This window comes from Salvelinus alpinus, chromosome 23, assembly GCF_045679555.1.
Source record: "Salvelinus alpinus chromosome 23, SLU_Salpinus.1, whole genome shotgun sequence".
In the NCBI taxonomy this organism is placed as follows: domain Eukaryota; kingdom Metazoa; phylum Chordata; class Actinopteri; order Salmoniformes; family Salmonidae; genus Salvelinus; species Salvelinus alpinus.
This window is the reverse complement of record NC_092108.1, coordinates 17,719,865-17,746,915: the sequence shown is the minus strand read 5'-3', so window position 1 is coordinate 17,746,915 and position 27,051 is coordinate 17,719,865. Positions and strand designations below refer to the sequence as shown.

Genomic DNA, 27,051 nt, shown 5'->3' with positions numbered 1-27,051 from the left:
CAGGAAGGCAGTGAGTTGCTGCGCAACAGCTTTTTAATTTTTTTTTTTTAAAGGAATGGAAGATTCGATATAGGCCGATAGTTTTTTACATTTTCTGGGTCAAGGTTTGGCTTTTCAAGAGAGGCTTTATTACTGCCACTTTTAGTGAGTTTGGTACACAACCGGTGGATAGAGAGCCGTTTATTATGTTCAACATAGGAGGGCCAAGCACATGAAGCAGCTCTTTCAGTAGTTTAGTAGGAATAGGGTCCAGTATGCAGCTTGAAGGTTTAGAGGCCATGATTATTTTCATCATTGTGTCAAGAGATATAATACTAAAACACTTGAGTGTCTCTCTTGATCCTAGGTCCTGGCAGAGTTGTGCAGACTCAGGACAACTGAGCTTTGGAGGAATACGCAGATTTAAAGAGGAGTCCGTAATTTGCTTTCTAATGATCATGATCTTTTCCTCAAAGAAGTTCATGAATTTATTACTGCTGAAGTGAAAGCCATCCTCTCTTGGGGAATGCTGCTTTTTTTTTTTTTCTTTACTTAAAAAAAAATAATTTATCCCCTTTTCTCCCCAATTTTCGTGGTATCCAATCGCTAGTAATTACTATCTTGTCTCATCGCTACAACTCCCGTACGGGAGAGACGAAGGTCGAAAGCCATGCGTCCTCCGAAGCACAACCCAACCAAGCCGCACTGCTTCTTAACACAGCGCGCCTCCAACCCGGAAGTCAGCCGCACCAATGTGTCGGAGGAAACACCGTGCACCTGGCCCCCTTGGTTAGCGCGCACTGCGCCCGGCCCGCCACAGGAGTCGCTGGAGCGCGATGAGACAAGGATATCCCTACCGGCCAAACCCTCCCTAACCCGGACGACGCTAGCCCAATTGTGCGTCGCCCCACGGACCTCCCGGTCGCGGCCGGTTGCGACAGAGCCTGGGCGCGAACCCAGAGACTCTGGTGGCGCAGCTAGCACTGCGATGCAGTGCCCTAGACCACTGCGCCACCCGGGAGGCCCCCGGGAATGCTGCTTTTTAGTTAGCTTTGCGACAGTATCAAAAATACATTTAGGATTGTTCTTATTTTCCTCAATTAAGTTGGAAAAATAGGATGATCGAGCAGCAGTGAGGGCTCTTCGATACTACACGGTACTGTCTTTCCAAGTTAGTCGGAAGACTTCCAGTTTGGTGTGGCGCCATTTCCGTTCCAATTTTCTGGAAGCTTGCTTCAGAGCTCGGGTATTTTCTGTATACCAGGGAGCTAGTTTCTTATGACAAATCTTTTTAGTTTTTAGGGGTGCAACTGCATCTAGGGTATTGCGCAAGGTTAAATTGAGTTCCTCAGTTAGGTGGTTAACTGATTTTTGTCCTCTGACGCCCTTGGGTAGGCAGAAGGAGTCTGGAAGGGCATCAAGGAATCTTTTGGTTGTCTGAGAATTTTTAGCACGACTTTTGATGTTCCTTGGTTGGGGTCTGAGCAGATTATTTTTTACGATTGCAAACGTAATAAAATGGTGGTCCGATACATTAAAAACATTAAGATCCACAACATTTATTCCAGGGGACAAAACTAGGTCCAGAGTATGACTGTGACAGTGAGTAGGTCCAGAGACATGTTGGACAAAACCCGCTGAGTCGATGATGGCTCCGAAAGCCTTTTGGAGTGGGTCTGTGGACTTTTCCATGTGAAAATTAAAATCACAAAAAATTTGAATATTATCTGCTATGACTACAAGGTCCGATAGGAATTCAGGGAATATGATACGCTGTATATGGCCCAGGAGGCCTGTAAACAGTAGCTATAAAAAGTGATTGAGTAGGCTGCATAGATTTCATGACTAGAAGCTCAAAAGACGAAAACGTCTTTTTTTTGTAAATTGAAATTTGCTATCGTAAATGTTAGCAACATCTCCGCCTTTGCGGGATGCACGGGGGATATGGTCACTAGTGTAACCAGAAGGTGATTAGTTCATTGACTAACTGCCTTTGAAGTGAGGGATCTAACATTAAGTAGCCCTATTTTGAGATGTGAGGTATCACGATCTCTTTCAATAATGGCAGGAATGGAGGAGGTCTTTATTCTAGTGAGATTGCTAAGGCGAACACCGCCATGTTTAGTTTTGCCCAACCTAGGTCGAGGCACAGACACGGTCTCAATGGGGATAGCAGAGCTGACTACACTGACTGTGCTAGTGGCAGACTCCACTAAGCTGGCAGGCTGGCTAACAGCCTGCTGCCTGGCCTGCACCCTATTTCATTGTGGAGCTAGAGCCCTGTCTATGCTGGTAGATAAGATGAGAGCACCCCTCCAGCTAGGATGGAGTCCGTCACTCCTCAGCAGACCAGGCTTGGTCCTGTTTGTGGGTGAGTCCCAGAAAGAGGGCCAATTATCTAAAAATTCAATCTTTTGGGAGGGGCAGAAAACAGTTTTCAACCAGCGATTGAGTTGTGAGACTCTGCTGTAGAGCTCATCACTCCCCCTAACTGGGAGGGGGCCAGAAACAATTACTCGATGCCGACACATCTTTCTAGCTGATTTCCACGCTGAAGCTATGTTGCGCTTGGTGACCTCTGACGGTTTCATCCTAACATCGTTGGTGCCGACGTGGATAACAATATCTCTATACTCTCTACACTCGCCAGTTTTAGCTGTAGCCAGCACCATCTTCAGATTAGCCTTAACGTCGGTAGCCCTGCCCCCTGGTAAACAGTGTATGATCGCTTTAAGTCTAATACTGCGGGTAATGGAGTCGCCAATGACTAGGGTTTTCAATTTGTCAGAGCTAATGGTGGGAGGCTTCGGCGTCTCAGACCCCGTAACGGGAGGAGTAGAGACCAGAGAAGGCTCGGCCTCAGACTCCGACTCGCTGCTTAATGGGGAGAACCGGTTGAACGTTTCTGTCGGCTGAATGAGCGACACCGGTTGAGCATTTCAGCATTTCCCTCCAGAAGCCATGAGAAAGTTGTCCAGCTGCGGGGACCGTGCGAGGGGATTTGTACTAACGTTACTATCTGTACTTACTGGTGGCACAGACGCTGTTTCATCCTTTCCTACACTGAAATTACCCTTGCCTAACGATTGCGTCTGAAGCTGGGCTTGTAGCACAGCTATCCTCGCCGTAAGGCGATAGTTCTCCTGTATATTATGAGTACAGCGACTGCAATTAGAAGGCATCATGTTAATGTTACTACTTAGCTTCAGCTGTTGGAAGTCCTGACGAACCATGTCCAGATAAAGCGTCCGGAGTGAAAAAGTTAAATGAAAAAAAGTTGAGTGAGTGAAAAACAAAAAATATAAACGGTAATTAAAAAGTAAAAACCGTAAAGTTGTCAGGTAGCAAAGTAAGGTTGGCAACAAAACGCACAACAACACATAAACAAGTCTGCAAGTTGTGACCGGAAATGACGGAATAAAAAAACTGTAGCGAGGCTATATACAGGGGGATACTGGTACATAGTCAATGTGCGGGGGCACCGGTTAGTCGAGGTAATTGAGGTAATAGGTACACTACCATTCAAAGGTTTGGGGCCACTTAGAAATGTCCTTGTTTTGGAAAGAAAAGCAAATGTTTTGTCCATTAAAATAACATCAAATTGATCAGAAATACAGTGTAGACATTGTTAATGTTGTAAATGACTATTGTAACTGGAAACTGCGGATTTTTTAAGGAATATCTACATAGGCATACAGAGGCCCATTATCAGCAACCATCACTCCTGTGTTCCAATGGCACGTTGTGTTAGCTAATCCAAGTTTATGATTTTAAAAGGCTCATTAGAAAACACTTTTGCAATTATGTTAGCACAGCTGAAAACTATTGTTCTGATTAAAGAAGCAATAAAACTGGCCTTCTTTAGACTAGTTGAGTATCTGGAGCATCAGCATTTGTGGGCTCGATTACAGGCTCAAAATGGCCAGAAACAAAGAACTTTCTTCTGAAACTCATCAGTCTATTCTTGTTCTGAGAAATGAAGGCTATTCCATGCGAGAAATTGCCAAGAAACTGAAGATCTCATACAGTGCTGTATACTACTCCCTTCACAGAACAGCGCAAACTGGCCCTAACCAGAATAGAAAGAGGAGTGGGAGGCCTAGGTGCACAACTGAGCAAGAGGACAAGTACATCAGAGTATCTAGTTTGAGAAACAGACACCTCACAAGTACTCAACTGGCAGCTTCATTAAATAGTACCTGCAAAGCACCAGTCTCTATGTCAACAGTGAAGAGGCGACTCTGGGATGCTGGCCTTCCAATCAGAGTTGCAAAGAAAAAGCCATATCTCAGACTGGCCAATAAAAATAAAAGATTAAGATGGGCAAAAGAACACAGACACTGGACAGAGGAAGATTGGAAAAAAGTGTTGTGGACAGACAAATCTAAGTTTGAGGTGTTCGGATCACAAAAAGGAACATTCGTGAGACGCAGAAAAAATTAAAAGATGCTGGAGGAGTGCTTGACGCCATCTGTCAAGCATGGTAGAAGCAATGTCATGGTCTGGGGGTGCTTTGGTGGTGGTAAAGTGGGAGATTTGTACAGGGTAAAAGGGATCTTGAAGAAGGAAGGCTATCACTCCATTTTGCAACGCCATGCCATACCCTGTGGACGGCCCTTAATTGGAGCCAATTTCCTCTTACAACAGGACAATGACCCAAAGCACAGCTCCAAACTCTGCAAGAACTATTTAGGGAAGAAGCAGGCAGCTGGTATTCTGTCTATAATGGAATGGCCAGCACAGTCACCGGATCACAACCCTATTGAGCTGTTGTGGGAGCAGCTTGACCGTATGGCACGTAAGAAGTGCCCATCAAGCCAAACCAGCTTGTGGGAGGTGCTTCAGAAAGCATGGGGTGAAATCTCTTCAGATTACCTCAACAAATTGACAACTAGAATACCCAAGGCTGTAATTGCTCAAAATGAAGGATTCTTTGATGAAAGCAAAGTTTGAAGGACACAATTATAATTTAATTAAAAATCATTATTTATAACCTTGTTCAACGTCTTATATTTCCTATTCAATTTGCAACTCATTTCATGTATGTTTTCATGGAAAACAACGACATTTCGAAGTGACCCCAAACTTTTGAACGGTAGTGTACATGTATGTAGAGGTAAAGTGACTATACATGGGTAATAAACAGAGAGTAGCAGCAGAGTAAAAATGGGGGTGGAGTTTAATGCAAATAGTCCGAGTAACCATTTGATTAGCTTTTCAGGAGTCTTATGGCTTGGGGGTAGAAGCTGTTAAGAAGCCTTTTGAACCTAGACTTAGTGCTCCGGTACCGCTTGCCGTGCGGTAGCAGAGAGAACAATCTATGACAAGGGTGGCTGGAAATTTCTTGTGCTCGGCCCTCCAGAGGCCTTCCTCTGACACTGCCTGGTATAGAGGTCCTGGATGGCAGGAACCTTGGCCCCAGTGATGTACTGGGCCAAACACATTACCCTCTGTAGTGCCTTGCGGTCGGAGGCCAAGCAGTTGCCATACCAGGTGGTGATGCAACCAGTCAGGATGCTCTCGATGGTGTAGCTGTAGAACTTTTTGATCTGAGGACCCATAACAAATCTTTCCATTCTCCTGAGGGGGAATAGGCATTGTCGTGCCCTCTTCACAACTGTCTTGGTGTGTTTGGACCATGAAAGTTTGTTGGTGATGGGGACACCAAGGAACTTGAAGCTCTCAACCTGCTCCACTACAGCTCCGTCGATGAGAATGGGGGCGTGTTCGGTCCTCCTTTTCCTGTAGTCCACAATTATCTCCTTTGTCTTGATCACATTGAGGGAGAGGTTGTTATCCTGGCACAACACTTCCAGGTCTCTGACCTCCTCCTTATAGGCTGTCTCATCGTTGTTGGTGATCAGGCCTACCACTGTTGTGTTGTCGGCAAACTTAATGATGGTGTTGGAGTTGTGCTTGGCCATGCAGTCATGGTTGAACAGGGAGTACAGGAGGGTACTGAGCAAGCACCCGAGGGTCCCCCATGCTGAGGATCAGCGTGGCAGAGGTGTTGTTACCTACCCCTACTACCTGGGGGCAGCCCGTCAGGAAGTCTAGGATCCAGTTGCAGAGGGAGGTGTTAAGTACCAGGGTCCTTAGCTTAGTGATGAGTTTTGAGGGCACTATAGTGTTGAACGCTGAGCTATAGTCAATTCTCACGTAGGTGTTCCTTTTGTCCAGGTGGGAAATGGCAGTGTGGAGTGCCATAGAGATTGCATCATCTGTGGATCTTTTGGGGTGGTATGCAAACTGTAGTGGGTCTAGGGTTTCAGGGATAATGGTGTTGATGTGAGACATGACCAGCCTTTCAAAGCACTTCATGGCTACATACATGAGTGCTACGGGTTGGTAGTCGTTTAGGCACGTTGGTGTTCTTGGGCACAGGGACTATGGTGGTCTGCTTGAAACATGTTGGTATTATAGACTCGGTCAGGGACAGGTTGAAAATGTCAGTGAAGACACTTACCAATTGGTCAGCGCATGCTCGGAGTACACGTCCTGGTAATCTGTCTGGCCCTGCGGCCTTGTGAATGTTAACCTGTTTTACTCACATTGGCTACGGAGCGAGCATAGAAGTTATTTAGCTCGTCTGGTAGGCTCGTGTCACTAGGCAACTCACGGCTGTGCTTCCCTTTGTAGTCTGTTTGCAAGCCCTGCCACATCCAGTGGCATCCAGTTTGCAAGCCCTGCCACATCTAGTTTGCAAGCCATGCCACATCCAGTTTGCAAGCCATGCCACATCCAACACGCGTCAGAGCCAGTGTAGAACGATTCAATCTTAGTCCTGTATTGACGTTTTGCCTGTTTGATGGTTCGTCAGAGGGCATAGCGGGATTTCTTATAAGCGTCTGGGTTAGAGTCCCGCTCCTTGAAAGCGGCAGCTTTACCCTTTAGCTCAGTGCGGATGTTGCCTGTAATCCATGGCTTCTGTTTGCGGTATGTACGTATGGTCACTGTGGGGACAACGTCATCGATGCACTTATTGATGAAGCCAGTGACTGATGTGATGTACTCCTCAATGTCATTAGAAGAATCCCGGAACATATTCCAGTATGTCCTAGCCAAAGAGTCCTGTAGCTTAGCATCCTCGTTATCTGACCACTTCCTTTTTGAGCGAGTCACTGGTACTTCCTGTTTAAGTTTTTGCTTTAAGCAGGAATCAGGAGGATAGAGTTATGGTAAGATTTGCCAAATTGAGGGCGAGGGAGAGCTTTGTGTCTGGAGTAAAGGTGGTCTAGAGTTTTTTTCCCTCTGGTTGCATATTTAACATGCTGGTAGAAATGAGGTAAAACAAATTTAAGTTTCCATGCATTAAAGTCCCCGGCCACTAGGAGCACCGCCTCTGGATGAGCATTTTCTTGTTTGCTTATCGCCTTATACAGCTCGTTGAGTGCCGTCTTAGTGCCAGCATCGTCTTGTGGTGATGAATAGACAGCTACAAAAAATATAGATGAGAACTCTTGGTAAATAGTGTGGTTTACAGCTTATCATGAGATACTCTACCTCAGGTGAGCAAAACCTTGAGACTTCCTTAATATTAGATTTCGTGCACCAGCTGTTATTTACAAATAGACATAGACTGCCACCCCGTGGTTTACCGGATGCAGCTGTTCCATCTTCCCGATGGACCGAAAACCAAGCTAGCTGTATGTTATCCATGTCGTCGTTCAGCCACGACTCGGTGAAACATAAGATATTACAGTTTTTAATGTCCCGTTGGTAGGATAATCTTGATCGGAGCTCATCCATTTTGTTACCCAATGATTGCACGTTGGCTAATAGGACTGATGGTAGAGGGGGATTACTCACTAGCCGTACTTACAAGGCACCCCGACCTTCGTCACCGATATCTCCGTCTCTTCATCATACGAATGACGAGGATTTGGGCCTTGTCGGGTGCCTGAAGTAAATCCTTCGCGTCCGACTTGTTAAACGAAAAAATCTTCGTCCAGTATGAGGTGAGTAATCGCTGTCCTGATCTCCAGAAGCTCTTTTCGGTCATAAGAGACGGTGGCATTATGTACAAAATAAGTAAAAAAAACAACACACAATAGCACAATTGGTTAGGAGCCCGTAACATAGCAGCCATCTCCTCCTGGTGCCATCATACATACTGTCTCCTTTTGGACATACTGTCTCCTTTAGGATACACTGTCTCCTTTAGGACACACTGTATGTATGTTTACCTGCGGCTGTGTGTGTGTGTGTACCTGTGGCTGATGATGAAGACTGTGGTAGAGATGAGCAGTAGAACCACACCCCCACTGATTGACAGTAGGAGAAGGGTGGAGTTAGCGGCATTACCAATCAGAGGCAAGGGATCTGACAGGGGGAGGAGACAACAAGTCACAAACCAGGATGTTTTCATTAAAAAACAGGTACATATTTTTTTATCAATATCCCTTGCTCTATAAAAATAGACAAATAGAACATAGTGTTGTACCTGAGTTGGTGGAAAACTCAAAGGGGGCGCTGAACTCTCCGTATCCGGCGGCCGTGCGAGCGCGCACGTGAAAGACATACACAGTGAGTGGGTTCAGCCCAGTGATATCAGCACTACGGGATGCCGTCTTCATAATGCGGTAGGACCTCTCCTTCTGATTCTGATTGGATAGAAGGAAAAGAGGTGAGGGATGTGTCAATGTCCACTATATGAAGCGTTCCAATATACAGTACATCATACTAAAATACAACCCATTATAATTGGCAAGCAAAAAGAAAATGGGTAAGAGATGAGAACATGATTCTAAAATGTAACTTGAAGTTCCAGAACAATGTTTTCTGTGTGGGTCTGGAGGGAAATCCCTCTCCCTATGGCCTATAATCACATAACCATTCAAGCAAGGACACACACAAAAACATTGCCACAGTCACAAATCCCTCCCACAGCTTGCCCATCTCTTATCTACATTGCCTCAAACTCTCTCTTTTTCTCTCCCAACATATTTTATCTCGTATTATCTCTCCCTCCATTTCTGCAGGTTAGCGTTTTGTGTAACTGATCTTGTTCTGGAGGCAGCTCTGCTGGCACAGCGTTTTGTGTAACTGATCTTGTTCTGGAGGCAGCTCTGCTGGCACAGCCACAAGTCACACCATTGTAACCCTAACCACACTGCTAACCATAAACTTCAATTAAGAACAAATAGTATATTTTTGTTTTCATGAATTTTTACACTCAGTTCTGCCTCCAGGACAAGACTCATGACAATAAATGTCAACCTGCTACATTTCTCCTTCTATCCATTTCTGTGTCAAACACAAGGAAGGCTTTGAAGATAGTTTATTGGTTATTTTATAAGTCTATTGATAACAGTTGAAGCAGGTGAAAACTTATACACTCCCAGATACACATAACACACAGTTACAATACGTTTCCATAGGATATCTGATTTCTGAACCGCGGTTCCCACGAGACACCTTACCTTCTCGTAGTACTTGACCTCGTACTCAAGGATGACTCCGTTGGGCCGGTCGGGCTGTTGCCATGCCAACGACACACCGTGCCTGGTGACATCACTGGCCTGGATGGACGTGACTGGGGAGGGAGCTATGTGAGAGAGTGGGAGAGAGAGAGAGAGGAGAGAAAGAGGGGAACACAAGTTGAAGAATGAACACTTCTTAACAACCACCTGCTTAACCTGGAATCCAGCCGCACCAATGTGTCGGAGGAAACACTGTTCAACTGACGACTGCTGTCAGCCTGCAGGCACCCGGCCCGCCACAAGGAGTCGCTAGAGCGCGACGAGCCAAGTAAAGCCCCCCCCCCCGGCCAAACCCGGACAATGCTGGGCCAATTATGTGCCGCCCTATGGGACTCCTGATAACGGCCGGTTGTGATACAGCCTGGGATCAAACCTAGGTCTGTAGCGAAGCCTCTAGCACTGCGATGTAGTGCCTTAGACCGCTGCACCACTCGGGAGGCCTATGGCTTCTACATTCTATTGAACGGTCCTGAATGGTTTACCAGAATAGTTAAGACACAATGGCATCACTTAATGTTGGATGGCAATCACAACGACCCAATTCACCACAGCGGAGTCCTGGATGACATGGCACCTTTGTCTAGGAAACAGGTTGCGGCCTGTCTCACCTCATTTCATCCTGTCTTTCTATCCCTCTAATATTGTCTTCCTCTCCCCCCATGTCCCAGTGTTATTGTGGTAATCACTCTGGCATACTGACCTTCAGGAGAAGAGAGTTATGTCACTGGTCTATGTGACTCTCTGGAATTATGATACTGCCTCACTAAAGACAGAAAATTGTTATTTCAGAGTGTATGAGTATTGACTGACTCTGGTTAGTTCCCATACTAATCTTTTAGCACCCAGTAGGTGACGATATACTACACAAGAAGACAACACACTTCCATCAGGCAGTTAAAGTAGGTGTGTCTACCGCTATCTGTGACTCAAAGAAATTTTACATTTAATATTACACAGAAAATACTAGAGTGAGTGGATTGTATTACACACAGACACACACATTTTACATACAGTAAAACACATATACACACCTCATCTGACTCACACTCCCGAACAAGATAAAATGAAACACCTCATAAAACTTTACAGTCCTCCTAACTGTAAAGAGAAGTTGTCAAACGAGCAGACCTTCTCCCAGAACACACACGCGCACACACACAAACACACACAGTTGAAGTCAGAAGTTTACATACACCTTAACCAAAAACATTTAAACTCAGTTTAACAATTCCTGACATTTAATCCTATTAAAAATTCCCTGTTTTAGGTCAGTTAGGATCACCACTTTATTTTAATTATGTGAAATGTCAGAATAATAGTAGAGAGAATTATTTATTTATTTCAGGTTTTATTTCTTTCATCACATTCCCAGTGGGTCAGAAGTTTACATACACTCAATTAGTATTTGGTAGCATTGCCTTTAAATTGTTTAACTTGGGTCAAACATTTCAGGTAGCCTTCCACAAGCTTCCCACAATACGTTGGTGAATTTGGGCCCATTCCTCCTGACAGAGCTGGTGTAACTGAGTCAGGTTTGAAGGCCTCCTTGATCGCACACGCTTTTTCAGTTCTGCCCAAAAATGTTCTAAGGGATTGAGGTCAGGGCTTTGTGATGGCCACACCAATACCTTGACTTTGTTGTTCTTAAGCCATTTTGCCACAACTTTGGAAGTATGCTTGGGGTCATTGTCCATTTGGAAGACCCATTTGCGACCAAGCTTAAACTTCCTGACTAATGTCTTGAGATGTTGCTTCAATATATCCACATAATTTCCCTTCCTCATGAAGCCATCTATTTTGTGCAGTGCACCAGTCCCTCCTGCAGCAAAGCAGCCCCACAACATGATGCTGCCACCCCTGTGCTTCACGGTTGGGATGGTGTTCTTCGTCTTGCAAGCATCCCCCCTTTTCCTCCAAACATAACGATGATCATTATGACCAAACAGTTCTATTTTTGTTTCATCAGACCAAAGGATATTTCTCCAAAAAGTATGATCTTTGTCCCCATGTGCAGTTACAAACCATAGTCTGTTTTTTTTATGTATGTTTTGGAGCAGTGGCTTCGTCCTTGCTGAGCGGCCTTTCAGGTTATGTCGATATAGGACTCGTTTTACTGTGGATATAGATACTTTTGTACCGGTTTCCTCCAGCATCTTGACAAGGTCCATTGCTGTTGTTCTGGGATTGATTTGCACTTTTCGCACCAAAGTACGTTCATCTCTAGGAGACAGAACACGTCACCTTCCTGAGCGGTATGACAGCTACGTGGTCCCATGGTGTTTATACTTGCGTACTATTGTTTGTACAAATGAACGTGGTACCTTCAGGCGTTTGGAAATTGCTCCCAAGGATGAACCAGACTTGTGGAGGTCTCCCAATTTTCTTTCTGAGTTCTTGGCTGATTTCTTTTCATTTTCCCATGATGTCAAGCAAAGAGGCACTGAGTTTGAAGGTAGGCCTTGAAATACATCCACAGGTACACCTCCAATTGATTTAAATGATGTCAATTAGCCTATCAGAAGCTTCTAAAGCCATGACATCATTTTCTGGAATTTTCCAAGCTGTTTAAAGGCACAGTCAACTTAGTGTATTTAAACTTCTGACCCACTGGAATTGTGATACAGTGAATTATAAGTGAAATAATCTGTCTGTAAACAATTGTTGGAAAAATGACTTGTGTCATGCACAAAGTAGATGTCCTACCCGACTTGCCAAAACTATAGTTTGTTAACAAGAAATGTGTGGAGTGGTTGAAAAACGAGTTTTAATGACTCCAACCTAAGTGTATGTAAACTTCCGACTTCAACTGTATATATCATTAGGCTGTATGTATTTTTAGATATAGGCCTATTATAAATGTGTATTATTTTCACGTCACCAGCTTTATTGCAAAAAGACATGCAAATGCACACAACTTTAAGCTATATATTCAATTGAAAGAGGTAATAAACTGCCTATTCATCCGCACAGCAATTGATAAAACAGTACCATGTTTGCAAAGCAAGTTTTTCTGAGCTTATGTCAATATTACACAGGTAAGCTAATGGTTACAGAAACCAGGAATGCAGACAGGCTCTATAGACCTCTATATATGAATGACTGTGTCCAACACACCACCTGGTGTTATGTTGGGCATCTACTGACCCAAAAATATTACTCAATGACAAGTATTGCTAAATTAAAAGGTTTAATGAAATACAGGCAGGCACTACATTAGTACATGACAAAACAGCTCGCTGAATCAAGCATGATGGTCTTGTAAGTATAATAGCAAAGCTTGTTATCATATGATTAAAAAAGCTTGAAAAGGTAGTGGAATGGGATTAGTGTGATGTGGGAAGAATCCAATACTTTACCTTGTATGTGGTACAAATCACATTATTGTGGGAGAACCTCATCTAAGAGTATGAATTAGGCTGTTTGAGAAGGTTTGAATTCTAAGCAACCAGCCTCCACATCGTTCACATAGTTTGAAGTACAATACCAACATAGCTACTGTAGTAGGTCAAAGCTGTGTGCTAGAAAACCTTAGTAGAGCATGGGTGAAGTAGGTATCGTGGTGCTCATGTGAATTTCCTTTCTTCAGACAAATGCCTACTTCTCATTTAAAACTTTGTTTTTTGTTTTTAATAGCCTATACTGTTAATTATGGCTGCATTGGTCAGAATCTGCCACAATATCAATGTTGCCAGCTAAGGTATATGAGGGGATAGTAGGGCTAGTTGGACAAGGCTATCTGAACGTGCACATGATGGAAGTTAGAGGTAGCCTAATATTAATTATTTAACAGGAAAAAAAGACTATGTGACTAAAATGGCTGTGACTAAAACTAGACTAAAATTGTCCAGTGTTTTAGTCGACTGATAATAAGTAAAACTAACAAAGGATGCAACCTCATTCTTTCTTTCTCTCTCTCACACTGTTTACTGAGTTTGTGTGTGGAAATGCTGAGTGATTTCTGTTACACACACACACACACACACACACACACACACACACACACACACACACACACACACACACACACACACACACACACACACACACACACACACACACACACACACACACACACACACACACACACACGCACAGTAAGAGGAGCAATAGACAAGTATTGTGTTACTGAGGCATCTAAACATCAACCTAAACCAATTACATGACGACTCCACTGTGGTATTATGTTTATGTCACTGAGACAAGTCACTCCTTGAGAGCGGAGACAAACACTAAATTAAATTAAACCAACCCGCTTCAGAAACTCTGAAACAGACATGGAATAAACACAGTCCTGCTGGGCCCCTTAAAACACACATCTCCCTCCACTTACTTCTAAACTCTCTCACACACACACTCTCCCTCCACTTACTTCTAAACTCTCTCACACACACACAAACTCACCGGCCTGGTTGGTGGTGAGAGTGACAGACACACTTTCTCTTGCCCCTGCAGTGTGGCCTTGGGAAACCCCGTTGCGGGCGCCGATGGTGAAGGTGTAGCGTGTGTGTGCCTGCAGCTCGCTCACACACACTCTGGTGGCCCCTAGGCCGCTCTGCTGGGGGGAGAAGAGGACGTCTGGGCCGCAGGGCAGGCAGAGCTGGGCCCCAAGAGGCCCGTCAGGACCCCCAAGGCTACCAGCCTCTCCAAGTTCACTTCCAGACGAACTCCCAATCTGAGTTTGATTCCCGGTTTGACTCCCAGGGTAACTCTCAGGACCGTGGCAGAGCAGGCAGTCCACACGGTATCTGATGTCAGTTCTCCCTCCAAGCCTGAGGGGTGCGCTCCACTCTAGAACCACTGATGTCTCGTTGACCTCTGAGATCAGCTGCTGTGGAGCAGAGGGGGGTTCTGGGATAAATAGGACAGGGAGGTTGAGTTAGAAATAATATTGTGGTTATGCTTACATACAGTGCCTTGCAAAAGTATTCACCCCCCTTGGCGTTTTTACTATTTTGTTGCATTACAACCTGTAACTGAAATTGATTTTTATTTAAATAGTCCAAATTGGTGAAGTGAAAAAAAAATACTTGTTTCATAAAATTCAAAAAAAATTTAACCGGAAAAGTGGTGCGTGCATATGTATTCACCCCCTTTGCTACGAAGCCCCTAAATAAGATCTGGTGCAACCAATTACCTTCAGAAGTCACATAATTAGTTACAGTGGGGAGAACAAGTATTTGATACACTGCCGATTTTGCAGGTTTTCCTACTTACAAAGCATTTAGAGGTCTGTAATTTTTATCATAGGTACACTTCAACTGTGAGAGACGGAATCTAAAACAAAAATCCAGAAAATCACATTGTATGATTTTTAAGTAATTAATTTGCATTTTATTGCATGACATAAGTATTTGATCACCTACCAACCAGTAAGATTTCCGGCTCTCACAGACCTGTTAGTTTTTCTTTAAGACACCCTCCTGTTCTCCTCTCATTACCTGTATTAACTGCACCTGTTTGAACTCGTTACCTGTATAAAAGACACCTTTCCACACACTCAATCAAACAGACTCCAACCTCTCCACAATGGCCAAGACCAGAGAGCTGTGTAAGGACATCAGGGATGAAATTGTAGACCTGCACAAGGCTGGGATGGGCTACAGGACAATAGGCAAGCAGCTTAGTGAGAAGGCAACAACTGTTGGCGCAATTATTAGAAAATGGAAGAAGTTCAAGATGACGGTCAATCACCCTCGGTCTGGGGCTCCATGCAAGATCTCACCTCGTGGGGCATCAATGATCATGAGGAAGGTGAGGGATCAGCCCAGAACTACACGGCAGGACCTGGTCAATGACCTGAAGAGAGCTGGGACCACAGTCTCAAAGAAAACCATTAGTAACACACTACGCCGTCATGGATTAAAATCCTGCAGCGCACGCAAGGTCCCCCTGCTCAAGCCAGCGCATGTCCAGGCCCGTCTGAAGTTTGCCAATGACCATCTGGATGATCCAGAGGAGGAATGGGAGAAGGTCATGTGGTCTGATGAGACAAAAATAGAGCTTTTTGGTCTAAACTCCACTCGCTGTGTTTGGAGGAAGAAGAAGGATGAGTACAACCCCAACAACACCATCCCAACTGTGAAGCATGGAGGTGGAAACATCATTCTTTGGGGATGCTTTTCTGCAAAGGGGACAGGACGACTGCACCGTATTGAGGGGAGGATGGATGGGGCCATGTATCGCGAGATCTTGGCCAACAACCTCCTTCCCTCAGTAAGAGCATTGAAGATGGGTCGTGGCTGGGTCTTCCAGAATGACAACGACCCAAAACACACAGCCAGGGCAACTAAGGAGTGGCTCCGTAAGAAGCATCTCAAGGTCCTGGAGTGGCCTAGCCAGTCTCCAGACCTGAACCCAATAGAAAATCTTTGGAGGGAGCTGAAAGTCCGTATTGCCCAGCGACAGCCCCGAAACCTGAAGGATCTGGAGAAGGTCTGTATGGAGGAGTGGGCCAAAATCCCTGCTGCAGTGTGTGCAAACCTGGTCAAGAACTACAGGAAACGTCTGATCTCTGTAATTGCAAACAAAGGTTTCTGTACCAAATATTAAGTTCTGCTTTTCTGATGTATCAAATACTTATGTCATGCAATAAAATGCTAATTAATTACTTAAAAATCATACAATGTGATTTTCTGGATTTTTGTTTTAGATTCCGTCTCTCACAGTTGAAGTGTACCTATGATAAAAATTACAGACCTCTACATGCTTTGTAAGTAGGAAAACCTGCAAAATCGGCAGTGTATCAAATACTTGTTCTCCCCACTGTATATAAAGTCCACCTGTGTGCAATCTAAGTGTCACATGATCTCAGTCCTCCGTCTGTCTCTCTCCTCTCAGTCTTCCCACTATACTGATCCAATGACTTAAGAGTAATACACCATGTCCTAAGTGGGATGAATAGTCCTCAGTAACATCTCTCTCTTTCTCCCCCTCCTCTCTCTCTCTCTCTCTCTCTCTCTCTCTCTCTCTCTCTCTCTCTCTCTCTCTCTCTCTCTCTCTCTCTCTCTCTCTCTCTCTCTCTCTCTCTCTCTCTCTCTCTCTCTCTCTCTCTCTCTCTCTCTCTCTCTCTCTCTCTCTCTCTCTCTCTCTCTCTCTCAGTAAATATGTTCTGACTGAGACCTTGGTCTGTTTGTCATAAACTTAATTATGCCTATATACAGCACATGGTTCACCCAGTCAGCCTGAGAAAACACATAGAACACACGCACACACACAACAGAACAACAATAAGTACCAAAAAGGAACGTACAGTGGCTTGCGAAAGTATTCACCCCCCTTGGCATTTTTCCTATTCTGTTGCCTTACAACCTGCAATTAAAATATATTTTGGGGGAGTTTGTATCATTTGGTTTACACAACATGCCTACCACTTTGAAGATGCAGAATATTTTTTATTGTGAAACAAACAAGAAATAAGACAAAAAACAGAACTTGAGCATGCATAACTATTCCCCCCCCCCCCCAAATTCAATAGTTTGTAGAGCCACCTTTTGCAGCAATTACAGCTGCATGTCTCTTGGGGTATGTCTCTCTAAGCTTGGCAAATCTAGCCACTGGGATTTTTGGCCATTCTCCAAGGCAAAACTGCTCCAGCTCCTTCAAGTTGGATGGGTTCCGCTAGTGTACAGCAATCTTTAAGTCATACCACAGATTCTCAATTGGATTGAGGTCTGGGGTTTGACTAGGCCATTCCAAGACATTTAAATGTTTCCCCTTAAACCACTCAAGTGTTGCTTTAGCAGTATGCTTAGGGTCATTGTCCTGCTGGAAGGTGAACCTCCATTCCAGTCTCAAATCTCTGGAAGACTGAAATAGGTTTCCCTCAAGAATATCCCTGTATTTAGAGCCATCCATCATTCCTTTAATTCTGACCAATTTTCCAGTCCCTGCTGATAAAAACATCCCCACAGCATGATGCTGCCACCACCATGCTTCACTGTGAGGATGGTGTTCTCAGGGTGATGAGAGGTGTTGGGTTTGCGCCAGACATAGCATTTTCCTTGATGGCCAAAAATCTACATTTTAGTCTCATCTGACTAGAGTACCTTCTTCCATATGTTTGGGGAGTCTCCCACATGCCTTTTGGCGAACACCAAACGTGTTTGCTTATTTTTTTCTTGAAGCAATGGCTTTTTTCTGGCCAGTCTTCCGTAAAGCCCAGCTCTGTGGAGTGTACGGCTTAAAGTGGTCCTATGGACAGTGTCAAGGTGTGTATGAAGGCGAAGTCAGGTGCAGGGGAGCAGAGTATGATTAAATAAAGCGCACTTTATTATAGTTCCAAACCAGGAGCACAACAAAACAAACGCGCTCAAAAAACGGAACAATAAAGTAAAGCGCTTAACAAACATTACTTGACATGAAGACAATTACACACAAAACATGATGGGAAACAGAGGATTAAATACAAGTAGATTGATTGGGGAAATGAAAACCAGGTGTGTATGAAAACAAGACAAAACAAATGGATATATGAAAAATGGAGCGGCGATGGCTAGAAAGCCGGTGACGTCGATCACCGAACGCCGCCCGAACAAGGAGAGGAGCCGACTTCTGCGGAAGTCGTGACAGACAGATACTCAATTTCCGCTGTGGGGCTTTGCAGCTCATTCAGGGTTATCATTGGTCTCTTTGTTGCCTCTCTGATTAATGCCCTCCTTGCCTGGTCCATGAGTTTTGGTGGGCGGCCCTCTCTTGGCAGGTTTGTTGTGGTGCCATATTCTTTCCATTTTTTATAATGGATTTAATGGTGCTCCGTGGGATGTTCAAAGTTTCTGATATTTTTTTATAACCCAACCCTGAGCTGTACTTCTCCACAACTTTGTCCCGGACCTGTTTGGGAGAGAGAGGCAACAAAGAGACCAATGATAACCCTGAAGGAGCTGCAAAGCCCTGAAGGAGCTGCAAAGCGGAAGGTTCACCTTCCAGCAGGACAATGACCCTAAGCATACTGCTAAAGCAACACTTGAGTGGTTTAAGGGGAAACATTTAAATGTCTTGGAATGTTTCACAATAAAAAATATTCTGCATCTTCAAAGTGTTAGGCATGTTGTGTAAACCAAATGATACAAACTCCCCAAAAATATATTTTAATTGCAGGTTGTAAGGCAACAAAATAGGAAAAATGCCAAGGGGGGGTGAATACTTTCGCAAGCCATTGTACGTTCCTTTTTGGTACTTATTGTTGTTCTGTTGTGTGTGTGTCTGTTCTATGTGTTTTCTCAGGCTGACTGGGTGAACCATGTGCTGTATATAGGCATAATTAAGTTTATGACAAACAGACCAAGGTCTCAGTCAGAACATATTTACAGAGAGAGAGAGAGAGAGAGAGAGGGAGGAGGGGGAGAAAGAGGGAGATGTTACTGAGGACTATTCATCCCACTCAGGACATGGTGTATTACTCTTAAGTCATTGGATCAGTATAGTGGCAGGACTGAGAGGAGAGTGACAGAGGGAGGACTGAGAGGAGAGAGACAGAGGGAGGACTGAGAGGAGAGAGACAGAGGGAGGACTGAGAGGAGAGAGACAGAGGGAGGACTGAGAGGAGAGAGACAGAGGGAGGACTGAGAGGAGAGAGACAGAGGGAGGCGTGAGAGAGAGAGACAGAGGGTGGCGTGAGAGAGAGAGAATGAGGAGAAATAAAGGATGGAGTAAGTAGAAAAGAGAGGAGAAAAAGTTTGAGATACCCCTATGGGGAAATACAGTGTGTGTGTGTCCATGTGTTCTTACGTGTGCAGGGCATAGATGCAGGGTCAGTCTCAGAGCGGTAGTATCCTGGGTTGCAGTCACAGACAGTAGCCCCCGCCTTCTCTGAGTGACTGTGTGGAGGACACTCAGAACATGCTCCGTCTGTAGACACAGCTCTGTAGAAACCAACCTTACACGCTGCAGAGAGACAGATTCAATGACTTGTCCTTCTATCAACAAATGCATTGACATACTACTTAGTTTGACATAACCCCCATGGTGTGTGTGTGAGAAAGGTGGGGCTAACAGTGTTTGTGTGTGTGTGTGTTTGGGGGGGAGATGATGACAGAATGACACACTCATCAGCATAGGAAGTATTCCTATAGGAATGTCCCTGTAATTACTCTGTAATTACCTCTAATGCTCTCTCTCTATCTCTCTCTCTCTCTCTCTTTCTCTCTAATGCTCTCTCTTTAATGCTCTCTAATGCTCTCTCTTTCTAACGCTCTCTAATGCTCTCTCTTTCTAATGCTCTCTAATGCTCTCTCTTTAATGCTCTCTAATGCTCTCTCTTTCTAATGCTCTCTAATGCTCTCTCTTTCTAATGCTCTCTAATGCTCTCTCTTTATATTGCTCTCTAATGCTCTCTCTTTAATGCTCTCTAATGCTCTCTCTTTCTAATGCTCTCTAATGCTCTCTCTTTAATGCTCTCTAGTGCTCTCTCTTTCTAATGCTCTCTAATGCTCTCTCTTTAATGCTCTCTAATGCTCTCTCTTTCTAATGCTCTCTTTCTTTCTAATGCTCTCTCTCTAATCCTCTCTCTCTCTCTCTAATCCTCTCTCTCTCTCTCTCTTTCTTTCTAATGCTCTCTCTAATCCTCTCTCTCGCTCTCTCTAATGCTCTCTCTTTTTCTTTCTAATGCTCTCTCTCTAATCCTCTTTCTCTCTCTAATGCTCTCTGTCTTTCTTTCTAATGCTCTCTCTCTTTCTAATGCTCTCTCTCTAATGCTCTCTCTCTCTAATCTCTCTAATGCTCTCTCGCTTTCTCTCTAATGCTCTCTCTCTTTCTAACCCTCTCTAATGCTCTCTCTCTCTTTCTCTCTAATGCTCTCTCTCTCTTTCTTTCTAATGCTCTCTTTCTTTCTAATGCTCTCTTTCTAATGCTCTCTCTCTAATCCTCTCTCTCTAATGCTCTCTCTCTCTTTCTAATGCTCGCTCGCTTTCTAATGCTCTCTCTCTCTAATCCTATCTTTCTTTCTAATGCTCTCTCTCTCTTTCTCTCTAATGCTCTTTCTTTGTAATGCTCTCTCTTTCTAATGCTCTCTCTCTCTTTCTTTCTAATGCTCTCTCTCTAATCCTCTCTCTCTAATGCTCTCTCTCTTTCTTTCTAACGCTCTCTCTCTAATCCTCTTTCTCTCTCTCTAATGCCCCTTGCTTTCTTTCTCTCTAATACGCTCTCTCTTTCTCTCTAATGCTCTCTCTATATCTTTCTTTTTCTAACGCTCTCTCTAATACTCTCCTTCTCTTTCTCTCCAATCCTCTCCCCCTCTTTCTCTCTAATCCGCTCTTTCTTTCCCTCTGTGCTCTCTTTCTTTCTCTCTGATGCCCTCTCTTTCTCTCTCTAATACTCTCTCTCTCTTTCTTTCTAATGCTCTCTCTTTTGCTCTCTTTCTCTCTAATGCTCTCTCCCTCTCTTTCTAATGCTCTCTCCCTCTCTTTCTAATGCACTCTCCCTCTCTTTCTAATGCGCTCTCCCTCTCTTTCTAATCAGCATAGGAAGTATTCCTATAGGAATGTCCCTGTAATTACTCTGTAATTACCTCTAATGCTCTCTCGCTATCACTCTCTCTTTCTCTCTAATGCTCTCTCTTTAATGCTCTCTAATGCTCTCTCTTTCTAATGCTCTCTAATGCTCTCTCTTTAATGCTCTCTCTTTCTAATGCTCTCTAATGCTCTCTCTTTAATGCTCTCTAATGCTCTCTCTTTCTAATGCTCTCTCTTTAATGCTCTCTAATGCTCTCTCTTTCTAATGCTCTCTTTCTTTCTAATACTCTCTTTCTTTCTAATGCTCTCTCTCTAATCCTCTCTCTCTCTCTGTTTCTTTCTAATGCTCTCTCTAATCCTCTCTCTCTCTCTCTCTCTCTCTCTCTAATGCTCTCTCTCTCTTTCTTTCTAATGCTCTCTCTCTAATCCTCTTTCTCTCTCTCTAATGCTCTCTCTCTCTTTCTAATGCTCTCTCTCTAATGCTCTCTCTCTCTAATCTCTCTAATGCTCTCTCGCTTTCTCTCTAATGCTCTCTCTTTCTAATGCTCTCTCTCTTTCTAATGCTCTCTCCCTCTCTTTCTAATGCTCTCTCACTCTCTTTCTAATGCTCTCTCTAATTCCCTCTCTCTAATGCCCTCTCTCTCTCTCTCTAATGCCCTCTCTCTCTCTCTCTCTCTCTCTCTCTCTCTCTAATGCCCTCTCGCTCTTTCACTCTAATGCTCTCGCTCTAATGCCCCCTCTCTCTCTCTCATGCTCTCTCTTTCTTTCTAATAATCTCACTCTCTTTCTAATGCTCTCTCTATTTCTCTCCAATGCTCTCCCTCTTTCTTTCTCTCTAATAATCTCTCTCTCTTTCTAATGCCCTCTCTATTTCTCTCCAATGCTCTCCCTCTTTCTTTCTCTCTAATAATCTATCTCTCTTTCTAATGCTCTCTCTATTTCTCTCCAATGCTTTCTCTTTCTTTCTCTCTAATAATCGCTCTCTTATGCTCTAATGTCCTCTCGCTTTATTTCGCTCTAATCCTCTCTAACGCTTTCTCTCTTTTTTTCTAATGCTCTCCAGTACTCTCTCTCTTTCTCTCTAACTAATGCTCTCTCTCAAATTCAAATTCAAGCTGCTTTATTGGCATGAAAAACATTGTGTCAATATTGCCGAAGCAAAAATGTATACAATATACATTGTAATAAAATAAAATAATAATATAAAATGGTCGTAAATAATAATACACAATTAAATACAAAAATAACAACAATATAGTAGAAATGTAATAAATATAAAAATATAAACATGGAAAATGAAACTTTAACTTAGAACTAAATAACTGTCATCTTCACCATTACATCAGTACTACAGCTACCATCATCATTACTACTACTACCACCACCACCACCATCATTAAACTGCTATCATTACCATCACCCTACTACCCGTACCACTACTATTTGGAATGATAAACAACAACAATAATAGTAATAACAATAATAGTAATAACAATAATAACAATAATGCTAATAATAAGTAAGTTACTATTTACTATGTAGATGTTATTATTCAGTGTCCCTCAGGCTATGGCAGGCAAATACATATTTGGCTGCAAGAGAAGCCATTGATCCTTCGCCCATGAGTATTTTTAGTTTTTCCTCTGGGTTTAGTAAGTTAAAATTTGGAATAAATGTTGTAATGATTCTCCTCTTCGTCTGAGGAGGAGTAGGAAATATCGGACCAATGTGCAGCGTGGTACGTATCCATAATATCTTTTAATGAGAATGAATACAAAATACAAAAAGAACAAGAGAATCAAAATGAAAACCGAAACAGGAAAACCGAAACAGTCCCGAATGGTGCAAACACTGAAACGGAAAACAACTACCCACAACCCATAGTGGGAAAACAGGCTACCTAAGTATGATTCTCAATCAGAGACAACGAACGACAGCTGCCTCTGATTGAGAACCATACCAGGCCAAACACAGAAATACAACAACATAGAAAAAGAACATAGACTGCACACCACAACTCACGCCCTGACCAAACTAAAATAGAGACATAAAAAAAGGAACTAAGGTCAGGACGTGACTGTACCACCCCCCCAAAGGTGCGGACCCCGGCCGCAAAACCTAAACCCATAGGGGAGGGTCTGGGTGGGCATCTGTCCACGGTGGCGGCTCTGGCGCGGGACATGGACCCCATTCCACCATAGTCTTGGCCCACTTAAGTGGCGCCTTTGGAGCGGCGACCCTCGCCGCCGACCTCGGACTGGGGACCCTTGCAGCGGGCCCCGAAAAGACGGGAGACCCCGGCAGCTCCTGACAGACGGGCGGCTCCGGCAGCTCAGGACAGACGGGCTGCTCCGGCAGCTCAGGACAGACGGGCTGCTCCGGCAGCTCAGGACAGACGGGCTGCTCCGGCAGCTCAGGACAGACGGGCGGCTCCGGCAGCTCAGGACAGACGGGCGGCTCCGGCAGCTCAGGGCAGACGGGCTGCTCCGGCAGCTCAGGGCAGACGGGCGGCTCCGGCAGCTCAGGGCAGACGTGCGGCTCCGGCAGCTCAGGGCAGACGGGCGGCTCCGGCAGCTCAGGGCAGACGGGCGGCTCCGGCAGCTCAGGACAGACGGGCGGCTCCGGCAGCTCAGGACAGACGGGCTGCTCCGGCAGCTCAGGGCAGACGGGCGGCTCCGGCAGCTCAGGGCAGACGGGCGGCTCTGGCCTGGAGAGAGAACCTGGAGGGAGGAGACAGAGAGACAGCCTGGTGCTTGGGGCTGCCACAGGACCCACCAGGCTGGGAAGACCTACAGGAGGCCTGGTGTGTGGAGGAGGCACCGGATGGACCGGGCTGTGGGGGAGTACTGGAGCCCTGGTGCGCAGCCTTGGCACCACTCCTCCAGGCTGGATGACCACTTTAGCCCGGACCCTCCAGAGTGCAGGCACAGGTTGAACCAGGTTGTGGGTGAGCAGTGGAGATCTGGTGCATACTACTCGCACCCCTCCCTTAAGCTCAATGCCCACATTCGCCCGGCACGGGCGGAGCGCAGGCATAGGACGCACTGCACCCTTCCAGCGCCCCGGAGACACAGCACGCAGAGCAGGATTCCCTGGGCCGAAACGGCGTACCGGAGACCAGACACGCTGAGCCGGCACAACACGCCCTGGCTGGATGCCCACTCTCGCATGGCACTTGCGGGGGGCTGGCCTATAGCGCTCTGGGCTACGAGCGCGTACTGGCGACACCGTGCGCTCCACCGCATAACACGGTGCCTGACCAGTACAACGCTGCTTTCGGTGAGCACGAGGAGTGGGCTCAGGTCTCCAACCTGACTCCGCCACACTCCCCGTGTGCCCCCTCCCCCAATTTTTTGGGGGCTGCCTCTCGTGCCTGTCGCGCTGCCGTGCTACCTCATATCGCCGCCGCTCAGCTTTCGCTGCCTCCAGCTCTTCTATGGGGCGGCGATATTCCCCAGCCTGTGCCCAGGGTCCCTTACCGTCTAGTATCTCCTCCCAAGTCCAGGAGTCCAGAACCCTCTGCTCCTGGTTACCACGCTGCTTGGTCCTTTTTTGGTGGGTAGTTCTGTAACGATTCTTCTCTTCGTCTGAGGAGGAGTAGGAAATATCGGACCAATGTGCAGCGTGGTACGTATCCATAATATATTTTAATGAGAATGAATACAAAATACAAAAAGAACAACAGAATCAAAATGAAAACCGAAACAGTCCCGAATGGTGCAAACACTGAAACGGAAAACAACTACCCACAACCCATAGTGGGAAAACAGGCTACCTAAGTATGATTCTCAATCAGAGACAACGAACGACGGCTGCCTCTGATTGAGAACCATACCAGGCCAAACACAGAAATACAACAACATAGAAAAAGAACATAGACTGCACACCATAACTCACGCCCTGACCAAACTAAAATAGAGACATAAAAAAAGGAACTAAGGTCAGGACGTGACAAATGTAGTCATTTCTGTGAATAATGAATCTCTTGGTGAGGAATATTTCTCACAGTAAAGGAGAAAGTGCATCTCTGTTTCTACCTCCCCTGTCAGGCAGTGACCACATACACGCTACTCTTTGGGTCGCCATGTCTTTTTATGTCTGCCGGTTTCTATTGCCAATTGGTGGTCACAGCCTGTACTTGGTAAGGATCTGTCTCTGCTTCATATCTCTGACAGAGTCAGATAGCAATTTAGTCGGCTTCGGGATTTTGTTTCGTTTTTCCAATGTTGTAAATATGAGTCATTTGATTGGTTCATGATTTTGTTTATTTGAATGATTTCTTTTGAAGCAGTGCTGGTGTCAGCTTGGTTGGTTAGGTCCAACACTAGCTGACTGAGAGGGCTCGTTTCTGGGCTCAGCTCTTGGGTTTGAAGTGCTTTAAATTGCAGACTTGAATTTGGACTTGAATTTAGATGTAGCCAAGATTTTAATTAACTTTTAAGAATTTTCATTACCACTGGAAAACGGCCCAATTCTGCCCTACATGCATTGGTGTATTTCTCTGGACTTGAATTTTCCAACAGAATTCTGCATGTAGGGCTTCAATTAGATGTTTGTCCCACATATTAAAGTCCAGTTTGAGTGGCCCCCAAACCTCACTTCCGTAAAGAGCTATTGGTAGGATTACACTGTCAAATATTTTGGTCCTAATTGGGATGTTGATATTGAATAATTTAATTTTTATTGCATACAGTGCTCTGCAGGCTTTTTCTTTGAGAGCATTCACTGCCATATTAAAGTTTCCCGATGCAGATATTGTCAGACCAAGGTGTTGTTCAGGGTGAATTTATATTTGTATTTCTGACATCTGTTTATTTTGTGAAAAATCATGATTACATTTTTTTTTAAATTTACTGCCAGGGCCCAATTATGGCAATATTGTTCTAGAATGTTAAAGTTCTGTTGAAGACCTTCTTTGGTTGGCGATAGAAGTACCAAATCATCAGCATATAGCAGGTATTTCACCTCTGTGTGAGTCCTGGGGCTGGAGAATGGTCCAACATATCTGCTAATTCATTGATATAAATCTTGAAAAGATTTGGACTCAAACTGCAGCCTCGCTCACACCTCGACGTTGTGATAATAATTCTGTTCTTTGGTTTTAGATTTTTATTGCACACTTGTTTTCTGTGTACATACATTTTATTAAGTCATACACCTCACCACCAAGCCCACTTTGTAGAATTTTGTAGAATAGCCCTTCATGCTTTATTGACTTTAAAAAGCATTCGATCATATTTGGCAAGCAAAGATTTTGGCCGCATTTTTTTGGTGGACTTGTTTATTAATTATTGTGTGTAAGGTTGGTCAGGGGAGGGGAAAAGGGGAGAAAGCCAATTAGAATTTTTTTCTTGATGAAAGGTTTGAATTCTTGAATTCAAAATGCTACCTTTCCCAAGTTGCTGTTTACGCAAATTCCCCTGTAATTATTGGGGTCTGATTTGTCTCCACTTTTGTGCATAGGGGAGATGAGCCCCTGGTTCCAGACATCAGGGAAACAGCCAGAAGTTAAAATGTTGAAATATTTAAGCAGAGCATTTTGCAACTCAGGTGTGCTGTTTTTCAGCATTTCATCTCTCTCTCTAATCCTCTCTATCTATCTAATGCTCACTTTCTCTCTAATCCTCTCTCTATCTATCTAAAGCTCACTCTCTAATCCTCTCTATCTATCTAATGCTCACTTTCTCTCTAATCCTCTCTCTATCTATCTAAAGCTCACTCTCTAATCATCTCTCTATCTAATGCTCTCGCTCTCTCTCTAATGCTCTCGCTCTCTCTCTCTAATGCTCTCGCTCTCTCTAATGCTCTCGCTCTCTCTAATGCTCTCGCTCTCTTTCTCTCTAATGCTCTCTCTCTCTCTCTCTCTCTAATGCTCTCTCTCTCGCTCTAATGCTCTCTAATGCTCTCGCTCTCTAATGCTCTCGCTCTCTCTAATGCTCTTGCTAATGCTCTCTCTCTAGCTAATCCTCTCTCTCTGTAATGCTCTCTCTTTCTTTCTCTCTAATAATCTCTCTAATCCTCTCTTCCTTTCTCTCTAATCCTCACTCTCTTCCTTTCTCTCTAATCCTCGCTCTCTTCCTTTCTCTCTAATCCTCGCTCTCTTCCTGTCTCTCTAATCCTCGCTCTCTAATGCCCTCTCTTCT

General features: G+C 44.5%; 1 protein-coding gene across 3 annotated transcripts in view; it reads right to left on the bottom strand.

Annotated features, from left to right (window-relative positions):
* The window catches only part of LOC139550379 (ephrin type-A receptor 4-like), an 81,145-nt gene that overhangs the window by 17,909 nt on the left and 36,185 nt on the right, over positions 1 to 27,051 (bottom strand). For all 3 annotated transcript variants that reach the window (XM_071361245.1, XM_071361244.1, XM_071361242.1), the window contains exons 5-9: positions 19,188 to 19,343; positions 13,863 to 14,309; positions 9,402 to 9,526; positions 8,423 to 8,582; positions 8,190 to 8,301 (exon numbers count right to left, since the gene is read on the bottom strand). In XM_071361245.1, coding sequence (XP_071217346.1) covers positions 8,190 to 8,301; positions 8,423 to 8,582; positions 9,402 to 9,526; positions 13,863 to 14,309; positions 19,188 to 19,343 — 1,000 coding nt within the window. The remainder of the gene's footprint in view (positions 1 to 8,189; positions 8,302 to 8,422; positions 8,583 to 9,401; positions 9,527 to 13,862; positions 14,310 to 19,187; positions 19,344 to 27,051) is intronic.